Genomic DNA, 15,327 nt, shown 5'->3' on the forward strand with positions numbered 1-15,327 from the left:
AAAAATAATATATTATAAAGAGGAAAGATTTGATTTTTGTTTTTTAACTTGTTAATGATTAAGCTTAAAAATTACTAGAAGATTTCGAAATTTTTTTGGCCAGTAGAATGCGACGTTGTTATTACTGATTGACAAAGGCTATATTTTTAATTGTACCCATTTTAGAGAGATCTCGTTTAGTATCAGTAGTGATTTTTCTTTCTTTATATAATACAGATGTTTAAGTGGGTTGCCAAAATAGAATTGAAAAGAATTAAGTGTATTTGATTAGGAGAATTTGCTTAGTAATTCTTATAACAACATACTGACTTGTCAATAAAAGAATAAAATATTGTATGTCACTTGCTACGCAAAACCTAACAGCCCCTGGCCCTTCATATTTAATATTTTCAGAGACTAATATTCAAGGGATTAAATGAGAATTTAAAAATATTTCAAGTCATTGAAGCAATTATTTATACCGGCATTCAAAAATATGCAATTCATGATCTGGTACTTTGCTTTATTTTATTTTTTTCCAAAAAATAATCTTAAGTATTCAACACTGTGAGTCCGTGATGACAAAGGATAAGGAATAGGATAAAATTTATTCCTATATTTTAAATTTGTAAAACGTACAATTCTTTGCTTATTGTTCTATGTATATGTTTATTTATCTATTTATTTATTAATTTCTATTTAATATTTATTTGTATGTTATATATTTCACTTAATTTATGCATTAGTTGAAAATGTGTAAGGGTAATAAGCTAGAGAGACACTGCGCCATAGAACAGATATTGACACCACTGTCTAGTTGGAATTATTTTACTAAAATCATGAAATTAAAAGAAACTTACTTTAATATTTTTATTTTGAATAATAATTTGTATACCGCTTAATATTTGCACAGCGTTAGAAACATACACAATATTCAACTAAATAAGTCAACACCATTTACGGTAAAATAGAAAAAATGCGTCTTTGTTACATAAACTCTGTATCAGGACTAATCCAATGAAAACTCTCTAATTGTCTTTCGCGTCGTAACTAAATCACTGGGCACAAAGTTATACATACTGAGGACTTGTGTTATGTTAATACTACTGGAAATATATATTAATAATATTACTTTTAGATCAAATTTATAAACTACTGCGAATATACTGCTGTGTAAAAGTAAATTAGGTATTAGGGTCTACATTCCATAACATACAATCATTTTATCAAAATGTTTGATAAAATTGATTCAATTATTTAATGTCGGTTATTAAAATTATACAAGATCATTCTAGTTATATACACATGTATTTGACAATTAGATTACAGGCTTGCTCTTGTAATTACAACAATCTGCGAATATTAGCACTGCTAGAAACATAGACATGTTTAATGTACAGATTCCGGAATAGCTTTACAATTACCTACTGAGTGGTTGATTTGATAATAAGCTTATACTCGTATTGCGTTAAAGACACTATCTTATTTATATATTAACTAAGTTTATATCATAAGACGTTTACATAGCTCAGAGACATTTTTTATTTCCAATTCATATTTCATTTTAGTGTTAAATCTTAAGTTGTGATTCTTGACCCGAACGTGAAGTTGACTTGGTGACGTCCTCTTATAACGAAATAAAGCAGAGAACACTAAAATAGTCACATATTTAGAAACAAACGAACAACTACTGCTAACAATTACATATATAACTAAGTTTTTGCGTCTTTCTCCTTTAACAGAATTTTCATTAATAAAGGAAACAAACCTATTTCGTAAATTTAATGGAAATTTTTACCGTAAAAGCTGGGTCTCATTCCCAGTTGACACTATCTGCGTGCCGACAAAATACCCACGACAAACGAAACTCCGACGTATTCGCACAAAACTTATTTAAATACCGATCGTCGAATACAGAGCCGTAACAAGCCACAGAATTTCCATATAAATTAGAATTCAACGTTTAAACCAGATATTTGATTGCATAACTTTGTACTCAAAGAAAATGATAATCGTCGAGCCTCTTTTCAACTTTCACTCGAGTTATCGCGTCAAAGAGATTCGAATCTTGGTGATCGTATAACAAAGGTATACTTTGAATTATACTTTATTTGCATTTCAAGTTCTGGTTTAAATTCGCTAATGATAGTGTAATTATGATTAGCTCATCGCCAGAGAATTTGATACAGTCAAGTTAAGTCGTAACGAGATATTGCTTCTATCGCATACGAGGTAAATAAGTAAACTGCTTACTTAGCCATTCGGGCGGCCCAAACATAATTTCATCCTCACCACCCGCAGGATTAGACCCATATATCCTGATTAACTACCGCCATTTAGATAGGCTTCTACGCGAAACTGCAGATAGAGATTGGTGGCGTGTCGGATTCCAAATTATTAAATTTGTAACATGCGTTCGACGACTTTTTGGCCTACATAAAAAGTAAGTTGAAAAAATACATTTTATTAGAAATCCTTTAATATCGTTATGTACGAAATCGAATTTTATAAATTTTTAATTAAGTTTTTGTCCTGCGCTACATATTTTGTGACAAAAAGGTCTCATAAGACAACGAACAGAAGGTAATCTCACCTGTTGTTGCAGTATATGTGTGACAGTCGTGGTCCTGAACGTCCACTTCCGGTCACCACAGACTCACAGAATGGCTCCGTGGGTGAAGCGAGTGTTCATTCACATCCTCCCGCGGCTTCTCTTCATGAAGCGACCACAGTATAAATTCGACACAACGAGGTAAGATAACCTTCCTTTATAAAAGCAGTAAAGTGTTCTCAACTGATCCAATTCTTTTGTCCCTTTGGATCGAATTGATCAATCGTTGAAAAATTCATTGTACTTTCGAAACTGAGTGAACGAATTTTTCAAAAGATTTTCGGCCAATGAAATTCACTTTAGGCTATTCTTACTATCCTCCCGATAAAGGGAGTGATAAGTATTGCAATGTTATAGTTGATATATTGAAGCAATACGTTTTCGTTTTCGATACAGATTGCAATTTCTTTTTACTTTTAAACTATTATCAATCTTTTACAGTAATTACTTTTAGAAATAAAAATCTACAAAAATTTCTAGTTGTAATTTAATATTTTATACAATTACTATATGGTATACCTAAAGGTTAAGTCACTTCATATATCACAATCTTTAAACAAAATTAACAGCTACAATTTAATCATAAATTGTTGGTGACTGAAGTACGCTGAGCCTAAAAAGTTAACGTCTCGCCTTTAAACTTCTTCACCTCAATAAGCTTCGGAGGAACACCTCTTTAAGTACGCGAATTAATTGTTGAAAAGGTCGTTTAGCTACACGCTTAAACAAATAAAACTATCAGCTCGTTAACGTTTACTGTCAAGAAATTGCCTCTTCTTTTAAGATAAGGATTGGAGTAGGTATAATTCATAATGCTGCTCCAAAATATACCTATGCAGCAGTTTGAGTATTAACTAGCTTAAAATATATATTTTGCAATTTTTTTGTTTGTGTTTCATATATGTATGTGTTGTACGTTTGTTGCAAAGCATTAAAAGAACCCAACGATGCATTATCTCTCGAGGCTATTGTCAACATTTTTCATACACTACAAGTTGAAGTTTAAACGTAACCTACATAGGAATTCGCTTTTTAAAACCACGGCTTTGACCAGTTTCAAAAAATTAAAGCTAATACGTAGGTATTTTTATGTTATTTATTAGTTTGATATATATCAAGCTTAAATTCTTTAGCAAAAATATCGCTGTCTTTTCTGCTTGTCAATAATTTTAATTATTTTTTTTTTTTGTCAATAAATTAAAATTTCAAAGTTATATAACATTAAATTATGAATAACATGTTTTTGAAAAATCAAGAGACCTATACACACATTTCATTTTTTCATTGATAAATCCAATATAAAGAGTAAATTACGTCGTTTACATACGTGCGTGTTATTAAAAATAATCCCTCATAATTGTGCATTACATAAAACCGATAATTAAGTGAGAAAAAATATTTTTGCTTAATGTAATTGTTTAAAAATATATAGGCGTTTTTATTTATCTCATTAATGTAAATTATAAATAACACAAATATATGGCATCAAGATACAGTCATTTTTACCTTTTTGAATATAAATCAGTGATCGCTCCGATTTCGATATTCAAAACTTGAATAAAAAATATTGTCGACGGTTATTAACAAGGGTCTTTATTATTCACTCCGATTTGAAATTTTAATCCAGGATATTGATATTTTTTATATCCTTCTGAAATGAAAGTCTAGATTATAGAAAGTATAAACATAAAAAAATTACGTAAATTTACAAAATTGTTTAAATTTACATGAAATATAATTCACATAAATATTTAAAAAATTCTAATAATAATAAAAAACATTAGTAAAATCTCTCACAACCAACGGCTCTCAGTTGGATAAAGCCCCTTGTTCTGAAACCGGAAATGACATGAAAATACACACGACACAAGTAAAATATACATGGCTCATATAAACCTAGCTTTATCTTGAGATATACACATGTCTGAAAATTTGAGTAAATACAGAGAAACACTTTAAAATTTCATTGACTCTCCAATCTTGCAAGATAAAGTTTTATTTATACTATTTTGATAAGTATTCTTAAAGTTTATCGCAAGTTTATATACAAAACTAAGAAAATACTAGTTCGTATTTTTAAATTGATCTTCTTATCCGTTACTATTTATTTTGTATATCGTCATCATAATACAAATCTATACTAATATTATAAAGCTGAAGAGTTTGTTTGTTTCTTTGAACGCGCTAATCTCAGAAACTACTGGTCCGATTTGAAAAATGCTTTTAGTGTTATATAGTCCATTTATCGAGGAAGGTTATAGGCTATATATCATCACGCTAAGACCAAAAGGAGCGGTACACCAATGAAGAATGTTTCAAAATCGGGGTTCTTTTTTCCTTTTGAGAGCTTCCGCTGCGTGCGCTGTGAAAACAGATAAAGTTTCGCAAAAATCATGTATCAAAGAATTGATCCCCTTCAAAAGTTCTAAAAAAAAGTCCGCGACAGCATATATCTATCTTTTAAGGTTGGCTCACTATAACCTTTTTTATGCTAACCAAGTTCGTTCTAAAATAATGCATTATTTGCAAAGATGTTTTTATAAACATGATATTAATCCTTATCTATATAAATACGTTATTTATCACAAGTATTTAATTTAAAACAAAATAGCATTTTACATAGTTCGATTTCAATGAGTATCTCAGGAGATATCGCAATTTTAAAATAACATCGCAGCAAATTACTGATCAAGTATTGCACGCGCCTCTGTTCCACGCGGACAAGGTCGCGCGCAGAAGCTAGTTTAAAATAAAAGCACGAAACGAAAAGCATATATCAGGTACGTGATGTTGAATAAATAATTCTGTAATGAGGAATCAACTAATGAATTATTTTGTACCAAAACCACCGCTTTATGTTCATTTGAATGATTTTATACTTATCGTTATTGATGTATGAATAATAAATACAAAACGCAGGCGCATACGAAACGATGGTAGTCATTACGGATGCCGATTATAATTCGATTTGTGAATAGTCTATTATTGTGACGAGAGATATAATAGACAAGTCGGTCCCGCTGCGGCCACAGATCGTTACGTAAATGGCTTTTCGACAGAGCTTTGAATACGGTATGGCCTCTTTAAACATTCAGCGAAAACCTACATAAACAAACTACTGTTGTGATGTTTTTGGGATGAGCGTTTTTTCTCGAGTTTTTGAGCATATAGATATAGGGAAATATTTTAACACAATAGTAGGTACAGTTGAATATATTACAGTTCTTCCTTGAATTTTCTATTGTATGTGTGTGACTGTTTGTGTTATTTAAGCTCAAGTTATACTAGTTTGTAAAATCTACAATCCACTTGAAGCCACTATAATTCGATATCCTCTCTATATATCATAGAAAGACAAGGTTCTTGGTTGAGGCTTAAAAAGTAATGAATGGTACAGATCGCGTTTCACAACATGCGGCCTGGTGGTACGCTGTGGTGGTGCGGCTCGGCCGCTGTACCCATACCGGTTAGCTGCGGCCGACGACGACTGCTGCGCGCCCGGCGCCTGGCCACCGCCCGCCGCTCCCGCCCGCCCTCTCACGCGCACTCCCAGCAAAGAAGACCTCACGCACACAACTTACGTGCAGTCTGGGTAAGCAGTCTTAAATTTTTAAAACAAACGATGATTTAGCGATATTAAGATCGTTTTGAAACGATAAGGGTACCCTCGTAACCAATAAGATCTCTTACGATATTTTTATGGAAATTAGATTAACGCTTGACCACTCTCTACTGTTAAAACTCTCTACTGTTGTAAGATGAGGACATCATAAGGACGCAGATCTTATCGTAAACGCTACGACCGGTAAATCGAACCTCTAAACGCTTAATTTTTCTTATCAAGAATCTATCTCTACATTTCATCATTTCAGGAAATTCTACAAGTCTCTATTAGACTTTTTCATGTAAAACTTCTTTACGCTCCCTTGACTTGGGAAGTAAGCCAGTGAATGCGTGACGAGAGAGAGTGTGCTTTAGACCACACGACTGAAGTAAAACTTCTTTAGCCATAGGCCTGCACAATAGGCCTGCACTGTGTCTTAGATATACGAAACGTAGCTGGCTATGAGAGAAAAAGAAAAAAATGTGTGCTCGCACCTCTCTCTCTTGCTCCGTTCGCCTCACCCCATCACACTCGTAACGCTCTCGTCATGTATCCACCAACTTATTCCCTAAGTCCAGCATGCGTAAAGAAGTTTTACTCCAAAAACGCATGACAATTTACGACTAGCTAATAGGTACTAGATTTTATTCAAGTTTAATAGTGGCCGGTCCTAACACAAACCGAGTTTGAGGTCATAATTATGAGGTACCTTATATTAGTCGTCTTTTTTAATACAATTTTAGACAATCTGCCTTCATTGTTGAGACGTATTTGTGCAACTTTTTATTAAAATGTGTTGTTTGTGTTATTAAACAAAAATAATAATTCAAAATATATTTTTACGTATATTTCTTACTTAATTATTTGTATCTATCCTAAAATCTAACATACGTAATTACTTAAATGTTAGTGTACTGTGTGATATTTGGCAAAATAATCTAGATACTTTAACAAAAAACTTTATTAGTCGTTTTTATGATAAAAGTTATTCTTTAATATTTCGCTTTACGGATCATCGCAAAGTTCAACTATGAGTAAGAACGGAGTTTTATAACTAAGACTTTGCTGACCGTCCACCCACCCATCCACTGTATCCATCAAACTAAAGTAATTAGACAATTGAGATATTTGAGAATGTTTTAATTAGTGAGATCACTATTATAATAAATAAATTATAGGTTAGGTTTGAACACTCGTAATGGTTTTAAGCTCTTCCTAAAAGAGTAAGTCATTATTTTCATTTTTCATACTGTTGAGGATTTTCGATTTATAAAAAAAACGATGTTGAATTTTTATTACAGTTATAAAAAGTTCTTGAGTAATATCCTGCTACCGGACCCTTTAACAACAAACGCTTAAAATATAATATAGTAAACATTGTAACCCATAATGTTAACCCATATTGTTTGATAATTAATTGAATTAAAACTATAAGAGCCATGTTAAATAAATTTGTATGCGAAAAGTTCCTACGAGAAAAACAAAACAAGGGCTCACACAGATAATACGACCTAATAAGTGATTGTCCTCTGGGAAATAACTGGCCGACTTGATTAACTACCTTAGCGGAAAAAGTACTTAATTTAGTTGCACCATTATTATTCACTTAAATCTTGTAGAAGGTTAGATGAAATGTCGAAAAAGCGCCAATTTTCGTTAAAATAGATGACGATAACTAACTTTTTACGTTACTCATTTTTTTCCTTTCACCCCGACACGACAAGCCGTTCCGTCTTCTATCGTTTGTTTTAATAAACGTTAATGAATCTTTAGCCCTCTTAATATTCTGGAAACTTTCCGCCTGTCACTTTTTTAAGCAAACGTCACTCGCGCCACTTTTAATTTTTGTACGTAACTTAATTTATTAAGCGTCGCTTTACTCAAATATCAATTGTTACAATGAAGATACAAAAGAGTTGAATTTTAAGTTTAGTTTATTTATATTATATTATTTATTTATTAGTATCAAGCGGATAAAATATACATGTGCATTCAGCCTGTAACATCCCGCTGCTGGGCATAGGCCTCTTTCTCCATGTAGGAGAAGAATTGGAGCTTAATTTACCACGATGCACGATGCTCCACTGCGGGTTGACGGATAAATATAAATTAGTGTTTGTATAATACATTTAGATTTATGATATAGAAATGCTTAAGAAACCATATTACTTCAGCGCTATGAACTCGTATGAAACAATTTACCCGAAGTAGTGACGCTGGGAGTGACGTCTTTACAGCGCTTTTAGCTGTTTGTGTATATTATAAGTAAAATAGTATAATAGCTGCACAGATGCGAATAACAAGCGCCATTTTTGTTTTGATTATTATTTTAATTAATTATTATTGGATATATTTAATATAACATTTTAGTGTTTAAATATCACAGTAATCGTTCTTAAGGAGTTGGAGTCCAGTCGCATGCGGAGTTCACACACACACACACACACACACACACTTTTTTTATAAAAGTTTACATTTACACGGGTTACGTAAAATAAGGTAGATTTTACATATCAAATTTGGTTTTCAAATAAAAATTTTATATGACTAAATGAAAATAAATCTCGCTTACATCGTTATTTAGAGAGTTGTTAATGAGGGTTTAGATGTATCCCTCTTATTTATTTACATAAATTATTTTATCTAACCTGTACATCGTGTTTTATTTGTTGGTTTTATATAATTTTTGAAATATATGAAAGGTTTTTAAAATATAAATATCACAGATATTTCCTATTGAAAAACTAACATAAAACAAATGTTATTATTTTAGTAACAGAATATATTAAGTCATTTTTGAAATTTTATATTTATGAGACATTTTTTATAGTTAGACTTGAATACTGTTTTTCCAAAATGCTTATATTAAGAAAATTTATTAGCAAAATAAATGAACACGCAAAGTAAGCTTATTACAATAATAATTATAATAAAGATAGGATAGATAAAGATAAGATAGTTTATGGAGATATTTGACGATACCAGTAAGCAAAGGATGTGGTAAGGGAGATATCAGCTTCCTAACTTAACTAGGATATAGAGATTTCATTTTGCAATTAATTTTTTCCTGGCTTGCATATATTGTAGGTCAAGCTTGCGTTATGTTTCATCAATGACAGAACAAAAAGTGAATAATTGTGTTTGATGGCAAACGAAAAAAAAACCGACTCAATTACATCGACAAGTAATAGAATGTAGGTAGACGAAAATATATATATATACGGTTTAATTGAGTAACCTCCTCCTTTTTTGAAGTCGGTTAAAAAATAGAATATAATATATATAAAGACACATATCTCATTATGTTATGTAAGTTACATAGGCAGCACAGTTTTACTCTTTTCTGTCTATCAAATAAAAAAACCTATTTGGTTATGCTAATAAAAGCAATCAAAAAAGTGCAGGGAATGTTCCTTTCATTTTCTGAAAAATATATCGGGTTGAAAATTCACCAACTTCACATTCACCAACTTTTTTTGTCTTGAAAGTAGACGATAATAAAATAATATTACCGATTTCTGTATTCCCAACTTTTTTTAATATTCGAAAAAAAAAGACTATTAACATATTTTAATGTAAAGAAAATTTATCATATTGAAGAAGTCCACGACCGACGTGGGAGTGGCAATTCTTCTACATTTATGATGCTTATATATTATAAAAAGTCTTATGTGACCTTTTGAAAACATTTTTATGTGTCAACCATGAAGCCTGAAGGGCTTTTGTATAAATTATTTGTCGATATTAAACATTAAAAACTACTAAGTTTAGAAACTTGCTTGCTGCCTGCTCTTAGAAGTCAGCACTCTCAAAAAATATTAACTAAAGATGATTTATACAACGTATACCAACGCACAAACTGTATTTTGAATTAGAATTTCCAAAAATATCAGTCACTGATTAGGCCGACAATGCGCCTGTAACTTTTCGTTACATCGCAGGTGTCCATTACCGATAGTAATCATGGAACGGTCAATTTTTGATACGATATTCAAAAATGTTTAGAATTCCTAATGTGTAACACAAAAATAAAATCGTACATATCATTGAACATCAGATCAAACGAGTATCTTTTTTATGATAATCAACATTATGTTATATCAGTCAGATACTACTACACAATAGCCTTCTTATTGCTGCTCGATTGCTGATTCGATGACGTGTAAAAAAAAAATCTTAAAACTTGCAGATTCCCGACAATTTTTCTTTCACTAGAGACATACAGAGGATAAACATAAATTTTACAATTTGACAATCAACTTCCATTTACAATCGTATATACTTACATGCTTATTGAACTATTAAAACTTACGTCAATAAAAAATCGTTAGGTTGAGCGAAAGCAATCGATTTGGGGGTAGCTGCGTAGTACATGGATCAAGTGAAGGCGGTGCCCTAGCGGAGGAAGAGGCCCTGAGTCCCGTTCCGGAGCCGCCGCCTGGCTTCAGCCACTCGTCTTGCCCGCCTGAAGTGCACCGCACATGTTTCTGCGTGCGCTTTATCGCTGAACACACGAGAATGTTAGAAGATTCCACTAAGGTATGTAAACTTTTTACTTCTCCACTTTTACGATGACGTCTTTGTAAGTGCCAAAAAAATATAAATCAGATTTTCTTTCAGTTAAGTAAAGCATTTTATGTAGGTATTTCAAATGTATAATAGTACATTTGAAGATGTAGATAGATGTGGATGGTATTTATAGATGTACAATAACTTTTAAATTACCTTGTTATTTCGCATTTGTATTAATACGCATACGAATGTGACACATACAAGCGAAAAAATAAACATGAACGCGAATAAAACCTAGCTTATTAATACGATTAACATATTCACTAGATAAAATTTAAACACAAAGAATAAAAAATATTTGTTAAACTTAGAATACAACTGATGTGACTCGTGTGGTTGCATAACGTGTCATGTTGGAGCACTGCCAATGTCCAATAAGACACGGTTCTGAATTCAAACCCGTTGCTATGTAAGCCAAGTTGCAAGCTTTGTTAATATACGCTCGAAGTCGAAAGTTCTCAATAAAAACGTAATTGATGAATTAGTCCATAGTACAAAATAATTACAGATTTTTACTTGCAACTTGTTAATCCAAAAGTTCTAGTTTATTAATTGACTTTAAAAAAAACTTTCAGGCATGTTTGACCTCCTTTTGATAGAAATGCAAGTGGTGAAACAGGCAACAACAAAAATAATGTTGTGGAACTAAATGTACGATTTTTGATTTTAAAATGTAATAATTCACTGTAACATAACATCATTTTATTAGCTTCATTATTGAGCACAATTTGGAAATTTAACTAATAACAAAAACAGAGAGTCAAGTAAAAAATTGGGTTAATCAAAGTTCCGATAATGTTGTTACGAAACGAGACAACGGCTTATGCACCAGGGGTCTTTATCCAAGTTCGAATAATCGAAATTGATTTTTTGGGGAACAAAGATACTGACGATCTTTAACGTTAATCCGGAACCCACCCAAACTAGAAGACTACCACCTTTAAAAACTTAACTATAATAAGTTTAATAGCTAGGGGGATTTTATTTCTCATTTCAGGTGAAAGAAGATTGGAAATACGTGGCAATGGTGCTCGATCGTTTATTTCTGTGGATATTTACACTTGCTGTGCTCGTGGGCACGGCGGGTATCATACTGCAGGCGCCGACTCTGTACGACGACCGCGTTCCCATCGACAAGCACTTCAATCAGATCGCCACCTCGTCCCTCGTTCGGTGTCCGCCGCCTTCGTAATAGAACAGGTATATTAAACGTACTGTAATTTGTTTGCAATACATAAGACGATGAATCATGTGCTATTTGCTTAGAGTATAATTTATTCCATTAAAGTTGATACCGTATATACATAAAAAGAAATGTGCATAAAAGTATCGTTTATTTATTATTTCGGACGGTATTAACTAAGATGGTATTCAAAATATTTCCGAGGAATTTTTAAGGGATCATCCTCCATATACGCTATTCATTAAAAATACGCCAGTCATTTCAGATTTTCAGTTTGACTGAGTAGTAGACTATTGTTAAATTCACAAACAAATTACAGTAAGTAGCATAATGCGGTCGCCGCAGCCTCGGACCTTACGCACACCCGTCCTGCCCGGCACGTGTTCTATTCCACGACACGTATTTTACTCTAGGATATATGTAGTAATTCTCTTCTATCTTCTATCTTCTGTAGTACCATATTGTCATATTTGATAGATAATTAGAATTGCATTTTAATCACAACCTTACATCATTTTAATTTACTTTATATGTCCAAAATCACATATGTAGGTATAATCATATCGAAGCACACTTACTTTACAGTTTATTTTAATAAAATAAAATAAAATAGAAAATTAAAATGATTACTATTATTTTTAGATATTTGTAAGTTACAATGAAACGTTAATATTTTAAAAGATGTCCGTTTAAATAGCTTATAGATATCGGATTCAATGTGCTTATAATAGCGTATTATTAGAATATTATATTATATGTCATTTGAATACTTATTTGCTAAAATAGCGATATTCTTAAATAAATCCCACACCATTGTTAAGTCTAAGAAGAATCGAAAACCACCAAATGAATATTGTCTGTGTTCAAAAACATATAAGTAGGTAGTCATATCATAGCAGTAGTTATCATAACAATGTCGACATTTACGATCTTTCCAACATGATTCATCACTTCCAATATTGACTCACTTCCAATAAAGTACTTATATATTTTTATTTCCCAATGCTTATCGCCTAGTTTAAGGGTATACGACATACGTGTTACAACACTCCTATTATGTAATATTATATCGATTTAATGTCTTGGATTCTTCGACGGTATCTAACTAATCTTTGTCGTAGAATAGAACATGTACATTAAATACTTAATATATCGATTTTACTATTTATAAGAAAACATGACAGAACAAACTTACACAACTGAAACAGGAATATTGTCTGCGTTCTTTATTTTGTCAAGTAATCATTGATTATTTATTTATCGTTGTAATTTAAACGTAATATTTTGATTCAATTATGAATATTTTAACCAGTCATTAATAAGAAATGTTAGATTTTTACTTTTTTTTTCAATTTTACTAAAATATATCTTATCCTTATGATAGTAAGTACAATATAACGATTTAATTTAGGTGATAATTGCTCAATTTTGTCAACGAGTGTCTAGGAGATTACAATTAAAATTTTGCACTGTTGTGAATCCTCACTAGCAAACACAAAAGGATAAAAAGTAATTTATTTTATTAGATCGGGGAAAAAGTTTTTTCGTATTTTATATAGGAATTTAAGGTAAGATTTTACAAAATTTATTCACATTTTCATTTATCTGAAGAGACCGAAACATGTGGAAATCTAAGGGTGCAAGATTGAGGCTATATGGTGGAGGCATTAAGACTTACCAGTCAAACACTCTAAATTTTTATTAAGTGGCTAAAGACGTATTCGATTGGGCTTTGTCGTGATTAAAGACCAGGCCTTATCTGTTGACCCATTCTGGCCGCTTATTCTCAATTTTTTGCTAAAGTCTTGTCAGCTGTTAACAGTAAAAATCCGTATCGATAATGTTGCTCGGCGGTAAAAACTCAATGAATGATGCCCTCCCAATCCCACCATACACTCTACATTACCTTATTGCATGCATGTCAGCGTGACCGACCTTTGACTAACAATCTCTTGTGAACATTCTTATCGTCGGTGATCCACTTTTCGTCACCACTGGTCAAACTCATCAAAAATGGCTCGATATCTTTACGTCTTAAGAGAGAATCGCACACGGTATATTAAGTTTTTTTTTCAGTGAGTTCATGTGGCACCGATGTATCGAGCTTTTTTTGTATAGCCAGCATTTTTCAAATGCGTCAAAACTATTTTATGGTCAATTCTCCGATCTTTAACTATATCGTATTTACTCAAATTTCGATCTAGTTCCACATTTTCAAAAATGTCGTCACGTTTATCCGTAACTGGGCGATCAGAGTAAAATGCATCTTTGACATCAAATTTTTCTAACTGAAAACGCATAAACAAATTTTATGCTACTCTTATTGACAATGCATTAGATCCATTAACGTCACAAATTATTTTCGCGCCATGAGTCGCATATGTCTATTTCTTAATGCAAAGCTTTAAAATGTACCTAATTTCTTCGTTGGTATCACCTATTTTGGCGGACAGAAAAAGAAATGAAAAGTGGTGGGAAACTGTTTTACTTTTCAATTTTACCTTTTCATGGTATCAAAACCAGCCAGTTACAAACAATACGACCAAAAAGATTTAATTGCGAATTTTTACTACAAAATACGAAAAGACTTTTTCCCCGACCTATTATTTAAATAAATATTGTATGGTGTGTAATATATATTGTTATTAATTTTATAACACATTCGGCAGTGTTCCGAAAATAAATTAAATACTAAAACAACGCTAAAATAAAAATAATCCCTAAAAAAATTGTACAAAAATAAAATAATATAAAGATGCGGTGTATTTAAAAGCTTGTGTTTTATGTAATTAATATATTTTAATAATAATGAATTAACTATATATTATTCAGTACTGACAAATTGAGAATATTATATTCAAATAGATTTCATTTTAGTGTTGTAATTATTAATGTATTTTAAATAATACGACATTCGACTAAAATTTAGTTTGCGTTCAAGAAAAACAAATAAAATAAATACTGACGTGTGCTTACTTCATTTTAATGGTATTATTATTGTGGCTGTTTTGGTGAACGCATTCTAGAGTCTAGTCTTATTAGCACGTTGATGCGTGGTATACATAGACTCGACATCGGAAATGAGGAAGGACATGTCCTCCCTATATCTAGAGTAAATTATAATAAGCACATTGGACTGCTCGCAGTAGAGTAGCGCAGCTCAATTGTAGAAAAGTAAATTTGTAATTTATCTATTTATATTGTTAATAAAACCGTTATAAGATAAATTGCTCTAATTTATTTTTTAACCTCATAAATTTTTCATGATTTACTACCCATTATATTTTTTGTATAAAAGCTCTATACTTTACCTTTCGAAAACTGTCATTAAAATGAACTCAAGTATTATAGTTTCTGAGAATTTCTACAATTACAAAG

At 31.6% G+C, this 15,327-nt stretch overlaps 1 protein-coding gene and 1 long non-coding RNA gene across 3 annotated transcripts in view; one reads left to right on the forward strand and one right to left on the reverse strand.

Moving 5' to 3' along the window:
* The window catches only part of LOC123655278 (acetylcholine receptor subunit alpha-like), a 70,964-nt gene extending 58,415 nt beyond the window's left edge, over positions 1–12,549 (forward strand). Inside the window, exons 7-10 of one of the 2 annotated variants that reach the window (XM_045591091.1) lie at positions 2,585–2,731; positions 5,988–6,182; positions 10,526–10,733; positions 11,764–12,549. In XM_045591091.1, the coding sequence (XP_045447047.1) occupies positions 2,585–2,731; positions 5,988–6,182; positions 10,526–10,733; positions 11,764–11,958 (745 nt within the window). In that variant the 3' untranslated portion in view covers positions 11,959–12,549. The remainder of the gene's footprint in view (positions 1–2,584; positions 2,732–5,987; positions 6,183–10,525; positions 10,734–11,763) is intronic. The other variant, XM_045591092.1, reaches the window with a different exon arrangement.
* LOC123655279 lies at positions 10,236–11,123 on the reverse strand. Its single transcript, XR_006743372.1, has 3 exons — positions 10,920–11,123; positions 10,507–10,698; positions 10,236–10,405 (listed from the first exon to the last, which is right to left on the reverse strand). It is a non-coding gene; the product is annotated as an uncharacterized LOC123655279 (long non-coding RNA).
* Positions 12,550–15,327: the final 2,778 nt, after the last annotated feature.

Source organism: Melitaea cinxia, chromosome 7 (genome assembly GCF_905220565.1).
Source record: "Melitaea cinxia chromosome 7, ilMelCinx1.1, whole genome shotgun sequence".
Classification (NCBI taxonomy): Eukaryota; Metazoa; Arthropoda; class Insecta; order Lepidoptera; family Nymphalidae; genus Melitaea; species Melitaea cinxia.